At 40.0% G+C, this 16,679-nt stretch overlaps 1 protein-coding gene across 1 annotated transcript in view; it reads right to left on the bottom strand.

Moving 5' to 3' along the window:
• The window catches only part of PLA2G4C (phospholipase A2 group IVC), a 20,744-nt gene extending 5,034 nt beyond the window's left edge, over positions 1-15,710 (bottom strand). The window contains exons 1-9 of the mRNA XM_026863557.1: positions 15,699-15,710; positions 14,608-14,724; positions 12,887-13,029; positions 10,932-11,130; positions 10,544-10,661; positions 9,054-9,194; positions 7,965-8,018; positions 7,207-7,328; positions 2,455-2,517 (exon numbers count right to left, since the gene is read on the bottom strand). Coding sequence (XP_026719358.1) covers positions 2,455-2,517; positions 7,207-7,328; positions 7,965-8,018; positions 9,054-9,194; positions 10,544-10,661; positions 10,932-11,130; positions 12,887-13,029; positions 14,608-14,724; positions 15,699-15,710 — 969 coding nt within the window. The remainder of the gene's footprint in view (positions 1-2,454; positions 2,518-7,206; positions 7,329-7,964; positions 8,019-9,053; positions 9,195-10,543; positions 10,662-10,931; positions 11,131-12,886; positions 13,030-14,607; positions 14,725-15,698) is intronic.
• Positions 15,711-16,679: the final 969 nt, after the last annotated feature.

Raw genomic sequence — 16,679 nt, 5'->3', positions numbered from 1 at the left:
TGTCTATCCTGCCCAGCCAGATATCCAGATGTATTCTGACAAGAGGAATCCACATCCCTCTGACCTACTTCTCTCTCTGACTTTGGTCAGTTGCAGACGAGAATTCCTGATGAGCTTTTCAAAAGTCATCTCAGAACTATGCACCCATAGTTTTAAAATAAGATCTTTGATGAGTGTATGAGCCAGCTAGAGCTCATGACACCTAACTGCAGTTGTTTAAATGCAGGTTTCTACTTATGTTAGGTGCCAAAGCTTCCATTATCATAAGTGAACATCCAGCTAGGGCAAATCTAGAGATCAAAGTTACTCCTCATACATCAGGAACACAACTCCATTTCCAACTCCTTAGTTTACTTCTTGTGCCATTCAGGTTATTTTCCATAGGGGTACAGGGGTCTTACAGGTTTCATTTTGTGTCTTCCAACTTAATGTCATTGTCCCTTGTATGCAAGGGCAGTTTGTGTGACATTAGACACCTGAGTTTGTGAATTGATCTTATATATCTGCAATGATGTTGCAGATTTGGATTCAAGCAGTGTGAAATAGTTCTGTGAAATAATATACTGCACATAATGAGATGCTGTTAAGAGAGGTTGGGTCCTGGAAAGGAATGCTAACTTGTTGATTTAAGAAGGTAAATGGCAAAGACAGTTTTCTTGGTTTAATATCACACACAAAAAAAAATGCTCTGTTAAACCCCATGCATTCTGTCCCATAGATCTGGTTGAATAGAACAATCACTCTGTATTTTCTGAATGTAAACAAATCATAATTTAATTGGGTTTTCTTACAGCAGTTGTAAAGGAAGTTATTAGCCGTTCCCCATTTCCAGGTCAATGCACATTGGACTGTTTTAAACACCATCCTAATGACATTCCTCATTGGGCCTGGGAAGAGACAATAAATTCAAAACATAGTTGAATCTAGAGAACTTAACTTTTCAACTGAGGTGACAAAATCTGGGGGAAGATGCATGGTGGTAGAAGAAATATGTGCAGATAGTGTACAGACAGTCTGAGGGCCAAGGCCTTAGTGCTTCAGAAGGGAAAGAATCAGGCTTTTCACTAGTTCAGATAATTAACATTAAGCAATGGAATCTTAGTATAGCTGAAACACATTTGAATAAGCCACTAAAAGCACAAACGATACAGGACTTGAGCTCTTGGCCAGCTGACACATTCACCACGCTTGGGGCTCACAGGCCTGTACAAGAGGGAGACCTGAACTTTTCTGAGCCTCTTACAGCATTCTTGTAGTTCAAAGGGATTGTTACTTCTCTTCATCTTCTTTCCAGCTGAAAGTGCCCTGAGAAAAGTGAGAGCCATGCTACAGACCAGTAGAATGACCTGTATGAGGAGGAGGATATTAGCTGAAAGCCATGAGAGCATCAAGAGATCATGTGAAAGAGCATGAGAAAACCGGCTCGTGAAAGAGTATGGAGGAGTGTACTGTGCAGATAAACACAGTCCAGGCCTTATCTCTGAACACACTACTTGGAACAGGCACTGGAGAGAAAAAAGACCTGTATGCAATGTCCAGATTTAATCTCAGAGTATCAGTCAGTTTACTCGAGAAGAAAATGGCCAAATATTGGCCCATAGTCTGTGGCCAATGGAACTAGCAGGGCCCTGGATTGAAAACTGTAACGTACCAGATTAACATTGCAAATGTACTTGAGGAATTTCAGTGTGAAATTTTACTTTGCAATTTATTTCTGTCTTGCTTAGACCTATTCCTGCTCTCTTTCATGAAAATCCAAATAAACCTCATTTCACCCACTACTGAGTCTATTAAATATTGCAGATATAAGCTAAATGAGCTCAGTTCATTGAAAACAAGCTTAGGTTTATATAAAAGGACATAAATGCTGATTAGCCATGAAAAAAACCCCACCACCTGGTAAGAATGTAGTTGCCTATTAAAGAAAAGCCAGTTTTGCTGTAGGATGTCTTGGCTCATGACTTTTTATTTCAAAATTTCTCTAGTAATGGAAGTTCCAAATGACACTTGAGATCAGGGCACCCTAGCTGTCCAACAGCAATCCACTCAGTATTCCACTACCTACAGCTGCCAAGATCCTATTCTTCATCAGTTTGGCATGTCTGAGAAGTCTTTCTGACAACACAGGCTCAGCCAGGAGCAAAGATAGATGGAAAACAGTGATTGTTCGGGATTAGGTCTCTTGTTCTATTTACTTAGGTAGACAGATTCTAAGTGTCTGCCTGTCTTTCATGACACCTGAAACCTTTGTGAATATTGGAAACTATTCCATGGATTAGACTGTCAGTGGCATGTATTCTGCAATATAGTTTTCATCAGATCTTACTACAGTGCTGTACCCAAGATTTACGCTGGAATTCAAGTTCACAAAACTCCAAAGCTGGAATTTTCCAAAGCACATACAATACAAAGAATAATAAAATATACTAAAATTTATTACAAATGACAACTTGCCTGGAAGGTATTGACAGGATGAATGAAAGAGTCTTCCTGGAATACTTTCTTCTCCGAGATACACTGAGGAAGATCAAGTGGAGAAAAAGCACAAAAAACAGTCACAAAAAAGAAACAGATAAATGGCAACCTACAGGGCAAATTTTTACTACAGATGCAGGTGGGCATTTCTAACTGGGATGGAGAGGGCATCCTCCTTATGATAATCATTTATGTACAATACTTGCCTACAAATTCCTTTTCTATCTGTTCGCTCAGTGCAGCACAGGCCTCCATTCTTTCCTCCTTTGTTTTTGTCGCCCAATCATTTTGCATTTCAAGACACAGTCGGTAAGATGAACTTTTCCCCTTGACTTGTTAAAAAGAGAGAAAAGAAGAAAAGGAAAATATGAGAATGCACAACAGAGGAATCACTGTTTGTCAAACCATGTTACTGAGAATGCAAGTGCTTAGAAATCTCAGCATCATTCACTTGCCTGCCAATATATTCAACAGTTTCCCGAAGACTTCCTTAGGATCACTCCCACTTACAGCACAGGACTGAAGGTCTAGTAGAAGAAGAGCAGGCTGATAAGCCATGAGGTTATCTGAAATAGTGTCTAAGAAAGATAAAAGTTACATCAGAGTGGGATTTATCTTACCAAACATCTGATAAGACAGTAACTGACGAATTAATGAAGATGCAGTCCCTCCATTCAGTGGAATCTGTAGAAAGGCTGAGCTCTTTTCTCTTATCCTAAGTTGTTTAAGCTGGTGAGAGGAATCATGTGCCAAAGTATTTCTCTCTGTTAACAATAAAAACACTTAACACTGAACATTCACGTCTGGACAGCTGCACAGCTATACCAGGATTCAGATGGCCTTTGTGTTCATCTTGGAAAAAAAGTTCCATGAAACAAAGTAGCAGGAGGAGGAGCAGAAATACAGTTTGAAGTAAACGGGGATTTACTAATGTGCCTCAAATATTTAATTCCTATTCTGAATTTTAAAATAAATAAGTAAATACATAAAGGAATAAGAAATGCAATGATGCTTTGAGTGAAGCCTGATGTGATTTGTTCCAGTATTACCAAGAGAGTACTGTGGGAATGCATTTTGTGTTTCATAATCATTAAAATCTAAATTATTCAGGTGAACATTTCAATATGGAAAAACAAATAAATATATATATTCTTGTTGGAAATTTGAATTTTACAAAAGGAGAAAGAGAACAGAATAACTGGTCCATGAAAGGTGCTGTGTTGTAAATTACTTTATTTTCCTTGAAGTATATTGTCAACCAGCAATGATGGTTAGTACAATATGATCCATTTGCTGTTCAATTTATGTTTGGAAGAACATGTGTCCTGACTTACACTTATTTCAGGAACTGGACCTGAGCCATTCCTGATCTGGACTTTTATGTCTAAATTTTAGGTCTAAGTTCTCACACCAAAAGAGCCACAGACACTGGCGTACTGACTGCCTGTACCGACAGACCTGAGGGTGAGCCAGATCTGCTCTTTCACATGCTCTGCCATTCCTGCCGTCCCCGAGTTTCCCAAGTGGAAAGATGAGCTGGTGTATTGCAATCTAGAGGCAGTGCTAACTCACAGGCAGTGTGGACCAGCAGGAAGTCTGGACCTAAATGTGAGTGTGAGCCTTGAATCTGGATGGTGCAGACTGCCTGTACTCTCTGGCCACAGCAGCTACACAAGAACGCAGTAACACCTTCCCAGAAGCCCGTTAGTGAAGTGCAATCTAACATGAGTGAATCGCTCCAAAATGTCAGGGTGGTTATTATAGTTACATATTCAAGATCTCACAAATCATTATGTATATGAGACACCTGGAAGCCTGGATTTCCTTGTGCCTGGTTTATATTCCTGTGAGTCCCCTAAGGAAAACATGGGGCAAGCAGAAAAGAGTGTTAAATTTAAAAAATAATAAAATAAATTTTAAAAACAACAAAGAATCACAATAACTCACCAAGCCCATACCAGGACATGTGTTCAAATGGGAAAACTCTTCTTTGTAGGAACAAGGTGAGACTGTCTTGGAAGAAATAAAAGGATAATTAAGATAAGATCCATCCAATAATTAAAATAAGACCCATCCAATAAAATAGTCATTGCCTGCCAATGAAACACATCAGGAAAGCTCGCCATGCACCTAAACACAGATATACAGTGATATTTCAGATTCCTTGGAGGATCTCAACTGCCTTGTGGCTGACACTCCAGAAGAATACTAATCTCCTGTTGGTTCTGTTCATCACTCATAACTCTACGTTCGATGTCTCATCTATCCAATGGCATCCCAGTCACCTCTATTATTCCCTCCTTTGATTGCCTCCTACCTCTGAGTTTAAGATACCATCTCTGATGCTTCCACATCACAAGGAATCTAATGTGGAGATCAGTCCACATTCGCTGACGTGATACTTTCACTTCCCCCTGTGGTACTGGCAGAGATTCACCTGACCATAACTGGACTTCTACAGTCCATACTCATCCTGCCATAGATATATATTCAATGGTGAGGCATTTCTAGAAAAAGTTTCATCACACTTTTAAACAGGCATCTAAATGTAGCAGTGAAAAGCACCTGTGAAGTTCATCTTTCTCACTTACGAACTTAAGGTGAGCAACTCAAATGTTCATAACAATGTTGTAAATGTCTAAAATGACATGCAAGGAACAGTGTTTTGTTTTAACCATTTTCAGAGAAATTCAGTTGAGGTTGGAAGGGACCTCTGGAGATCATCTAGTCCACCTCCTCTGCTCAGAGCAGGGTTAGGTACAGAAAATTGCTCAGGGCCATATCCAGCTAGGTTGTTAAATAGTCCAAGAATGCAGACTCCACAGTCTCCCTGGGAAACCTGTTCCAGTGTTCAACCATCCTCACAGTAAAAATTATTTTTCTTATGTTTAAATTGAAATTCTTGTATTTTTGAATTTTTGTTCATTGCCTCTTGTCCTTTCAGTAGATATTACTGAGAAGCATCTGATTCCATCTTATCTGAATCCTCCCATCAGGTATCTATACAAATTGTCAGGATCCCCCTGAGCCTTCTCTTCTCCAGGCTCAACAGTCCCAGCTCTCTCAGTCTCTCCTCATACAAAAAATGCTCCAGTCCCTGAATCATCTTTGTGGCCCCTTTCTGGAATCCTTCAAGTACGCTCACATCTTTCTTATACTGGGGAGCCCAGAACTGGACACAATATTCCAGTTGTGTCATCACCAGTGCTGAGTAGAAGAGAAGGATCACCTCCCTCAGCCTGCTGGTGGTGCTCCTCCTGATGCAGCCCAGGGTACCATTAGCCTTCTTTGCCACAAGGGAACACTGCTGGTTCATGCTCAACTCAGTGTTCCCCAGGACCCCCAGTTCTTTACTGAAAAGCTGCTTTCCAACTGGTCGGTCCTTAGCCTGTCCTTGTCAGGGAAGGCAGCTGATCTGCCAACAACCTGATTGAAGAGGAGTTTGACCTTGACAAGATTCCGGTGCACCCTTGAGAAAGGGAAGCTTTGCTTCAAGCAAATAACTTTTCAAGGAGCTGCAGACTACACAGCAGGATGAAGTAAACAGGGAGGAAACTGATAAAGGTTATCCAATGAGAATGTTAACTTATTGTCCAATTATATTGTGACACTCTGGCACCAGAAATATATAAAAATGCATGCTTTTAGTAAGTAAAAAAAAAAAAAATAGCCTCTTATTCACCCATGTGAGTGTGTGTGTGTTGCTTTGTCCATCTCTACAGCAACATGTCCTGGTGCCTGGGGTTATTCCTCCCCACATGCAGGACTTTGTATTTTCTTTTGTTGAACTTTGTGAGGTTCCTGTTGGTCCATTTCTCCAGCCTGACAAGACTTCTCTGTATTACCCAACCAGTCCTCCCAGTTTCGTATTATCTGCAAACTTACTGAGGGTGCACTTGGTCCCATCATCTGTGTTGCTAATGATGACGTTAAAAGTATCAGGTCTAGAATTCAGTCCTGTAATACAGTGCTAGTGCCTGGCCTCCAGCTGAATTTCATACCACTGAACACAACTCTCTGGGCCCATAAGTTTAGACAGTTTTCACTGTCCACTTAGTTAGACCATAATTCCTCAGTTTGTCCATGAGAATGTGATAACAGACTGTAAAAACCCTGACTAAGAGCACAGTAAACAGCATCCGATGCTCTCTGTTCATCTACCAAGACAGTCATCTCATTGTAGAAGATTTTTATGTGGGCTAAGCATGATTTGCTCGTCATAAATCCATGCTGACTAGACTTCATTGGCTTCTTATCCTTCATGTATTTGGAAAGGTCTTCCAGAAGGACTTGCTCAGTTACCTTCCCTGGGACTGAGGTGTGGCTGGCTGACCTTCCTGCTCTTTCTGAAGACAGGAATGGCATCTTTCTTCCAGTCATCAGAAAACTCCCACTATTGCCATGAATTTTCAAAGATGATTGAGAGTGGCCTTGCAATGATGTTAGCCAGCTCCACCAGCAATTGTATCCTATCAGGTCCCTTGGATTCCATATGTCCAATTTGTTTCCATGTTCCTTAACCTGATGCAATTTGTTTACATGTTCCCAAGGATAAGGACTTTCTTGCTCCAATCTTCTCCACTGAAGGGTTTCTCTGAAGGCCAGTCAAAGAGTGAGGCAAAACTGGCACTTAGTACCTCAGCCTTTTTCATGTCCTTTGTCACCAGGACTCCTGCCACATGCAGCAGCAGGCCTACATTTTACCTAGTCCTCCTTTTGCTGCTGATATACCTGTGGAAGCCCTTCCTGTTGCCTTTCACAACCCTCACCAGATGTAGTCATGCCTGACAATTCAGGTCTCACTTGGGAAGTTTCCTTAGTGCCCTTGATGAGGAGCAGTGTGGAGTAATAACCTGAGGGCCACACAAGCAATGGGTCCACAAGGTCTCTCAAAACCAAATCCCCAACAAGCAGCAAATCCCCCTAGACAAAAGATTAGATTGGCAGATGGGGGCATGTGTGTGTCTCCACTGTAGCATGAAGCATCTCACTCTTATAACTCATCACTTCCTTCTAATGGTGGTCAGGCTCATCTGACTCTCATGCTTCATTTGACAGAGCTCTCAGACCCTCATGCTTGCAGTCCCTCATCTTTTCTGAGCATACTAAATATATTCCATAATTGCAAATCTTCAGGTGGAGCAGGAGCATTCCTCCAGTGTCAGAAGTCACCAGCTTCCAACTTTTTCAGTTGTGAATCTGCACTTCCCAACTGGATATCCACAGAGTGCTTCTGCTTTGACACAGTTGAAATTTTCAACTGAACAGTCAGTCTTCAAGCTGAACAGTCTTGGATAATATCTGCACAATCTCTATCTTGTCATCTCTGATGTTGACAAATGGAGTCCCAGTGGGACTTCTGTTAGGCATAGCTGTATTTCTGTTTGGAACTAGAGGACTGCAGGGATTACTCAAGAGTAATGTGAAGTATGTGATCAAATTTAGAAACAACTGCTTTGATCATACCAGTAACAGAAAAAATGTAATACCTCGTATAAACTTCAGATTTTCTTCCATGCTTCCAAGAGCACTCCCCCATAGGCCTAAAACAAACAACAACAACAAAAAAAACAAAAACAAAACAAAAAAAAAGTGCTCAAAGTGCTTGCTTTATAATAGTCTCACTAAGAATTGAATCCAAGTTTCCCCTTTAGTAGTACACTTCTCCTACTTAACTTTCAAAATCTGCAAGACAGATGTCTAAATCAAAACTCCTTGCCTAGTCTTCCTTTACTGTCTACTGAAAGGATTATACACCTCCTGAGATTATTCACTCCCTCTTCCTCCTGCTAGGAACACACTACTCTGTGGACCAGCTTTTTATGTTACTTAAGGCCAGAATCCTATGGAAAATATTGGGTACTCTTGAGCACTTCCCTGGGCCAGCCTCATACATGAGCCTGGAGGCATAAGTACTCAGCACAGATATGTTGTGTTTATTTGTTTTTCCTACTGAGTAAATTAAATAATAAGAAGTAGAGTGCAGGGGTTTTTTGCCCTTTTTTTTTTTTTTTTTTTTTTTTTTTTCCACCTAGAGCATGATGTTAAGGGTGTATTTCTAGGATACCGAGGCATGAAATAATTAAACACAAGATGTGTTTAAGGCTGCCAGATATGTTTAGTTGTTGTCACAGACAAGTGAGATGAGATTTGTAGATATACCATTTAGGTAGGGGATGAAATGAAAAAGCGATGACCTGGACTGAAACTGTGAAGCAAAATAGGAGCTACCAGTTCTCACAGTAGTATGTCTCTAATTTTGGAAGCATCTCTCCCTGTAAAGGGAACATGCTGGGTTTACAGAACATTTAGACATCCAAGTTGGGATCAAATATAATAATATTAACAGCAGTAATCTTCAGCATAGGTCTAACTTCCCATAACAACCATAGAGAATTGGTCCATGTAGACAGTGGAGTGTAGAGAGGCATTCAGGTGTTCCAGTTTGAATGTTTAAAGTGAGACAAACTGCTCTTCAGAATTCATATACTATTATGCATGCATTCATGGAATAATAGATGTATTCTTGTTATTTACAGAAAAATACTTTTCTACAAAGCAGAATTAGGAAGATTCACCTTGCATGTAACAAATGTGTTTCTTCTTCCCCTTTTTCTTCAGTTTACCATTCTCAAATTCACTTCCAAAGTGTTTGGTACTCACAAAAGCACCCAAGGTAGTATATCCAGCCTCATGTGGAGTGAATTCAAACCAGGTCCCTGGGAAAAATCAAAGTTTTGTCACTCAGTATTTGGAAGCATAGCTGACCTCACTGTCCCAAAGTATCTTTTTGGTTGTTTTTCTCTTCCTTTCCAAAATCACCTGATACTAGCTGACAAAGATGAATTGGCATATGGAGAAAGTAGTAACCATGCTACCACCTGCTCTGTGATATACCCTGGCTATCCCTCCTACTCTGGCCTCCAGCTACCACACAAGAAAGGTCTTGTTTTCCCACAGACCATGTGTCATTGTACAGCTCTGTGCAGATCTCAGATATCTCAAGGGCCTCTCAACACTTATGTATAAGTGACAGAGCCTGCCTGTTGTAACATTCTTTAGAGTCAAAGAAGAGAAGAGACTTCACTTGATTCAAGTGCCCACAGATACATAGCTAGGAACCCCTGGTACCTAAAGACATGTGGCAAACTGGGGCCAACAGCTATGACAGAGGACTGAAAGAACACTCATACTCTTTTAGAAAGGTAGGGGAAGCAGGCAGAGTATGGTAGAACATCTGAAATGGAACCACAGGCCTCTGTGAGAGAAAGATCAATTGTTTTAACAGGTATGGAAAATAAGATTTGATAGCAATGGTGAAACTTTTTGTTGGTTGTGACTATTATCCCACACTCACCTGCCTAAACTGAAATTATTTCATAATCCCATCCTTTATCACATTTCCAGAACGAAGCTCCCAGTTCTCACTCAAGCCTTCTGGGTTTATCACCATTCCTGGCTAGTTTGTGCATTTTAAATCAAGTCCCATCACCCTAAATCAGATCCTACCATTGGTAAGTGGGAGGAGCAGTAGGAGAGACAGAGTTTTAAATTATAGTGAAGGAAAAGTTGGTTTAACGGGACAGGATAAAAGTAGTTGTCTGAAAGTAAACTTCTCCTTAACTACTGAAAAATAATATAGTTGCCTAGTTCAGTTTTAGAAGTACAGGATTATTTTGGAGCTCCACATAGGGTTGATGGATATGATACAGCATTTACAAGAGATCTGCACCCTCCTGAAAAATCAAATGGAGGCCAAGGAATCTGTGATGACACTAAATGCCTATATTGAGGCTTCTACATTTTGAAGATCTATTTTATTGACATTTTATATAATCTATTCAGCCCATTCTATTCTAGGGATGCCTCACCTTATCCTATCATGAAAGCCACTTTTACAGAATGTGATTCAGCCCCTGGAAGTGCAAGTTTTTCTCCATTATCTATGAACAAAGTCATAGGCTGACAAACGGCAATTGGATGTCAGTAAGTTAATGCCTGCCACAAAGTTAAAGGAACATAATGCATGGCATTTAACATACAGTTAGACTAGCAACCCATATTTTACCTGGAGAGTTTTCACCTTCTTTCCTCAGTGTTTCCTTATCCACTGCTGCATAAATTGGGTAAGGGTTTATTCCAGTCTCTGAGGCATCCTTGTGGTCAGCCAGCTCATTCTCATCAAACTGAAAGAGAAGTATAAACTTCTGAAGAAATATAAAATGCCCCTCCTCTCTGCTATAGCACTGAGGACAACCCCATTTAGGACACTGGATTAACCAAGGAATTGGATTAATTGCTTCTACCTTTCCATATCTAGAGATTAGATGTCATGTTCTAAAATATTGCTTCAATTTATACAACTCCTCAAAAAAACACCTGCTGAGGTCAAATTTAGTTGCAATTACTCTGAGGTCTTCAAAACACTCACGAGGTGTTTGCAAATACCTTCTTACCTGCTGTAGTATTTTGTACACAAAACAGGATGCCCAGAAGTCAGTGAGTGAGTAATGTTCATCTTTTGATGACTCCTCCAAGGATTCTTCTGCTTTTGCAATATGCCAGGAGACAGTACTGAGGTTTTTGCACAGTTCCTTTTCCAAGGACATCAAATTTTCTGACCATTTCCCATCTCCATACAGGAGTGACATGCACCTTTTAAAGAGAAAGAAAAGTCCTATCTCTAGCATAGGGAAAAGTGAATGGGGCTTTGCTCTTTTTTTGTCTGAATCTGGATGCAGATTCAGGAGTGTCTTTAAAAATATATGAGAGGAAGAATAAGTTACAGGCTTCTACAAGAGCAAGGCACTTTAACTCCTAGAAAGGTGCTGTTATTCCCTGATTGCTTACTTTCCAGCTGCACAGTCATAATATGATTTAATTAGTTAGATGACCCAAAGCTGGATATCAGTAGAGTATGTACCATATATTAAAGATATATTGCTGCAGAAATACAGATTTTGCAGATAGCATTTGTGGGAAAGATGTGAAATCTGCCAAGACACAGATAATCCATCTTGGAACAAACTTAAATGTGTAGAATGGTTTACATCACGTCATCATTTCGTACTAGAGACTTGTGACTTTTTTTTTGTCTGTTATTAGGACCAATAAAGCTGGTACACTTGCAGAGTGATATAGTCTCCACTAAATTTATAGCTCTCAGATCATGCTAGCTACCTGCAGAGATGTAAAGTCTCACTCTGTTCCAAGACCCTCTCCGCAGCCTAATTCAGGAATAAACATTACTTTCTTGATTTAGAGCAGCATGTGTCTTGACTCTGTGCAAGGAAGCAGATGTTGTGGATTACTGCAGACACCATGTATAATACCAGACAGTGACAGTTAAGGTGGCCTAACGTGTCCAAGACTTCCACCCTCTTTGGACAGACACAAGATCTGTGGAAGATCTGTGCCATCTTGAATCACCTGCTGAAAACAAGATAGGATTTATTCCTAGGGCATCTGAACTGTCACAGGAAGTCTGTCTTTAGAGAATATAAACCTATCCCCTTAAGTAAAATAGAAGGAGAGGTGTGTATGTCATATAGACATACACATACTGTCATTTAAATTTAGGACTGCTAGATTCAGAGTTCTGTCCCTACAGGGCAGATGTCTATATATGACCTATAAGCTAGACTCCCTTCACAGTCATTTCAGTGTAACGAACAATCCTGGATGTCGTTGACATGCTGCACATGGGCCTTAAGGTAAAATGGCTCATATTCCAGCATGTCATTTCTTTTCATTGCATATAAGGGAAGCCTAAAAAAGTAAATGAAGTATAAAAATTCAAGACCACAACATACATATGTAACACCATTTAACCTGCCACAAGAATGAGTAACTTCACCACAGATTTCGTAGATTTGATGCAGTATGTGCAGGAGACTCAGTGCTCTTCCAAACCTGTGGCTGGTGAAGTACCTGAAAGGCACCAGGTTGTTACACTGGTGCACCTGACTTGAGAGGTGTAGCTTAGTGCCATGGGACCCTCTTAAATATACCACAGCCTCTATTTAAACAAGCCCTTGTGCTTCTGAGTAGTATGTTACCTAGAAGTTTTCAACGTTGTCCTGGATGCTCCTCATGGCCTGTGAACAGGGGGAATTGCCTCTTCCAGAAGGTAAGACTGACTGGCCAAGTGAGGCCTTTATTTGAGCCACCATTGAGAAATGCTAATTTCTTCCTCTCTGGGGATGAAAGATCAGTCTGGCTGGACTGTAGTTAATGTTATGAATATTTCCTGTGCCTCCCACCATTGTACAGGCAAATATCTTACCTACCATATGGTTCATCTGTTGTGAGCTCAAAAGAGAGTTATGAACAGTGATGAAAGTGTCAATTTGTTATTGAATCTATGGAGCAGGAAAAACATTCACAATTACATCAGGTAACAGGCACCTACCAAGTAGATCCCGACACCCCACACAGATACATGACGGCATCCAAGAAATTCTGTTTCTTCAGCTCAACCAAGGTTCCTAGAAAAGCTATCAAGGCACGCAAGCCTCCGCCTGATCCCAGAACAACAATATTAGGCACGTTATTCTGGGGAGTGGAAGACAGAAAACACATTTCTTTTAGAACAAAGGCTTAACAAATGAACAGGGATAAAGGCTATCACAGTTCTTACCTGACCTGCTGCCTTGTTTTAAGACACATCCCATAATCTGCCTCTTTCCCCTTATTTTTCTTTTTCCTTTACATTACAGCCACAGAATGGGTTCTCCTTTGTGTTGTGCTACCACTTGTCTTCCTGATAATGAAATTTGTTGTGGCTATATTTCTGTGCCTCAGCTTCAAAATATAAATAAAACTTGAGCAGTACTCATTGTGTTTCTCTACATGGCACCTCTATTTACTTTTTATCACCAACAACTTTTTTTTTTTTTTTTTCTCCCAAAAGAGTAAAGTAGAACTATTATAGCCAACCACATCAATTTCTCAAGAAACATGTTGTACTGGATCTGGCTGGAACAGAGTCAACTTTCTTCATAGCAGCCCATATGGTGCTTTGATTTGGATTTGTATCTATAAAGCTCTTGATAACACACCAATGTTTTGACTTGTTGAGCAGTCTCTCACAAAATCAGCGTTCCTTCTCACTTTGCACTCCACCCCTGGTAAGTAGGCATAGGGTGGGCAGGAGGTTGGGAAAGGACATAGTTGTGACGGGACAGCTGACCCAAACTGACTAAAGGGATAATCCGTACCATCTAACAACATGCTCAGCAGTAAAATCTTAGGGAAATTAAGAAATGGGGATGTTTTTGGTTACAGCATTTGTCTTCCCAAGTGGTGTCACGTGTGCTGAGGCCCTACTTTCCATGGAGCGGTCAACATTTCCCTAGTGATGGGAAACACTGAATAAATCCCCTTGCCTATGCACACATCTTTGTAGCTTTTCTTTTCCATGTTAAACTGTCCTTATTTTGATCCATGACTTCTCACCCTCCTTGTATTTTCTCCCTAGTCCAGGGGAGGGGGGGTAAGCAAGGAGCTCTCTGGGTGTTTTCCTGTCAGCCAGAGTCATGCATTCCACCATGCATGCCATGAGGATAAAATGAGCTCGGAGTCAAAGATGTGTGCAGATTTATAATGTGTGTCTGTGTTCACAGCATGTGAAAAAGCGTAGGGACCAATGTTCTGATTCATTCATTGTACGTGTGTATCTGAGGATGAAAGGGTTCAAAGGTAGAGATGAATGTGTGCACAAGAATGCACAGAGATTAGAGAGATGTATGTATTCATGCTTATTAGGATGCAAACACAATAACATGGCTAACTGTGTGTCTCTTCCAAATGGTGTCTATATATCCCTATATACACATACATAGAAATATATAAAAATATACATGTATGTAAATACCTGTAAGGGCAAGTTGATTAATTAATTAATCATATGATAGATATAGGAATTGCAGCTGGGAATTCCACTGAAAATTCAGTGTCCTGCTCTCTTTTTTCTCCTTGGAAATTCCAAGCCTGAATCCTTTTCCCAGTGGACAGAAAGCCTGCACTGGAAAACTTGTGATGACAGATGATGCTTCCTAGGACTGGCACTAGGTGACATTCATATCACTGGAGTGTTATCCTTCTTTCCTTAATAGGACTCTCAGTGCTTACCTGATCACAGTGAATCCCAAGGTTCTTCAGACACATGAGTACTTTTTCTTTTCTCTTCTGAGTGGCTTTTACCTCACCTTCTGAGAGATCATGAGACAGACGGACTTCATCGCCATCCTGGCATACAAAGACAAACACATTCAGGGTAAGAATATTTCTCACTGCAAGAAAATTAATATATGGGATCCATACAAATGACCCAGGTTTCTACAGACTAGTCAGTGTTCACTCTGAGTCAACACTTAACAGCATAGTAAAGAAGATCAGGGAACTCATTTCTGTATTATGATTTAAAAACAGGATGAAAGAGGCAGTATTTATGAACCTGATAAACAAAGTGAAGAGGAAGGAACATAAAAAATTTCAGTTCTTCTAGATTAAAATGTCCTCAACCTTCTGACTGAACATAATAGTTCATTTTCTAAAAGGAAACATTGTTTAGCTTGATAGCATCTTTTCTCAATAGTAACCAAAAACCTGAAATATTTTTTCTTGTTGAAGCAATTTATCATTTCATTGAAATTCACCAGTTGATTTCCTTGAGTCAATGGTGTATTTTTCAGTTAAGAATAAATGTATAACTTGATCTAATGTTCACAGTATCCTAAAGAAATAGAGCTTTCTTAGGTTTGTATTATAGAACGGGCATATACCTGTGGCAGCATTCATCTCACTTAATCTTCAATTTCAGATTAAAATCTTCAGTCCCCTGACCCTCCTTAAACATCAGTGGAGAGCAAGAAGCAGTTCTAGAGTATCACTCCTAAACCATATTTCACACACCCCAGAGCTTCCTGTTTAACTCCACTATGAAATGCATTCATGATTAGCTCATATGTAAAAATCTATAATGCAAATGTTTAAAGTCAGATGAGACGAATCCTATCCTTGTTCCAATTCATGTCCTGGAGAGGAAGTCTCAAAAACCTGAAGTTAGTCCTTATGAATACTTTGCAGAGTAATATTAACATGAAGTACATAGAATATGCATTTTAAAAACCAATCATGACACAAGTGTCATATAATGTGGACAATGAAACAGCCAGAAGGATTAGGAAATAGAGGGGAAAGCCAGGGTAGAAAGAGCATACCTTGGTAGCCATTGAGATGTCTGTCTTTGTTTCCTGGAGACCTAGTGAAAAGGGAATGCACAGCAATGTCTTAGCTCAGAATAATTTTCAAACTGCAAAGGAGCTGAATTTATTCTCCTACTACCCTCTTTCAAGGTTAAAAAAAACCCCACCAAAAACAAACAACAAAACCCAAATAAATAAATGTTTAAAAGAAGGACTGAGTAATTATCATATTGCATAATACTAGTCATCACCTGGGATTAATGATTCACAGCCTGAGGGCTTTGACTGCTCCACCTTGTCAATATTGCAATATTGCGGCAATTTCCACGGAATGCTAGCATATGAATATGAGGTGTTTGATGCCAAAAGAATTAATAAATACTGTGTATATTCAAAAGCAACAACGACCATCACTAGCCTAAACAGTTACACTGCTTTTGGCTGTTCCTGCTTACTTGACTCTGTCTAATTAATAACATATATGAAGAAACTGTTTCAAGTTTCCAGCATTTTGCTTCCCAAGAGGACAATAGAAGCTTCCCTTTGGCCTGACACCCAACTGTTAACAACCTAACCATGAGAAAAAGATAAAGATTAGCTTTATGGGTGTGTGTTTGTGTATATAAAACCAATGGCAATATTCTAGTTCCTTGTAAGTGCTGAATGCTATTCATTATGTGTCTGCTCAGTTCCTAACATCTCCATCAGAATTTAATAGGCCACTACAGCTATTCAATAGAGGTTTAGTCCCAGTATGGCCATGCTCCAATATTATTTTTTTTTTCCTGGTACCAGGACTCATTTCTTGCAGTGCAAATATGGGTGTTCCTTAATAACAAATATTGAATACTTTGCCAACCAGTATACATCATAGTCTATTGATCACAGACAGCTGCTGGGATGGCAGTAGTGTAAAACAACATCCACCTAATTCCTCCTTCCATCACTAGAGACGAGTTTAGGACACAGATAAACTGCTTCTCAGCTGTATAGTCT

Source organism: Athene cunicularia (assembly GCF_003259725.1).
Source record: "Athene cunicularia isolate RWA chromosome 24 unlocalized genomic scaffold, athCun1 chr24_part1, whole genome shotgun sequence".
Classification (NCBI taxonomy): Eukaryota; Metazoa; Chordata; class Aves; order Strigiformes; family Strigidae; genus Athene; species Athene cunicularia.
This window is presented reverse-complemented; position numbering and strand designations above follow the sequence as displayed.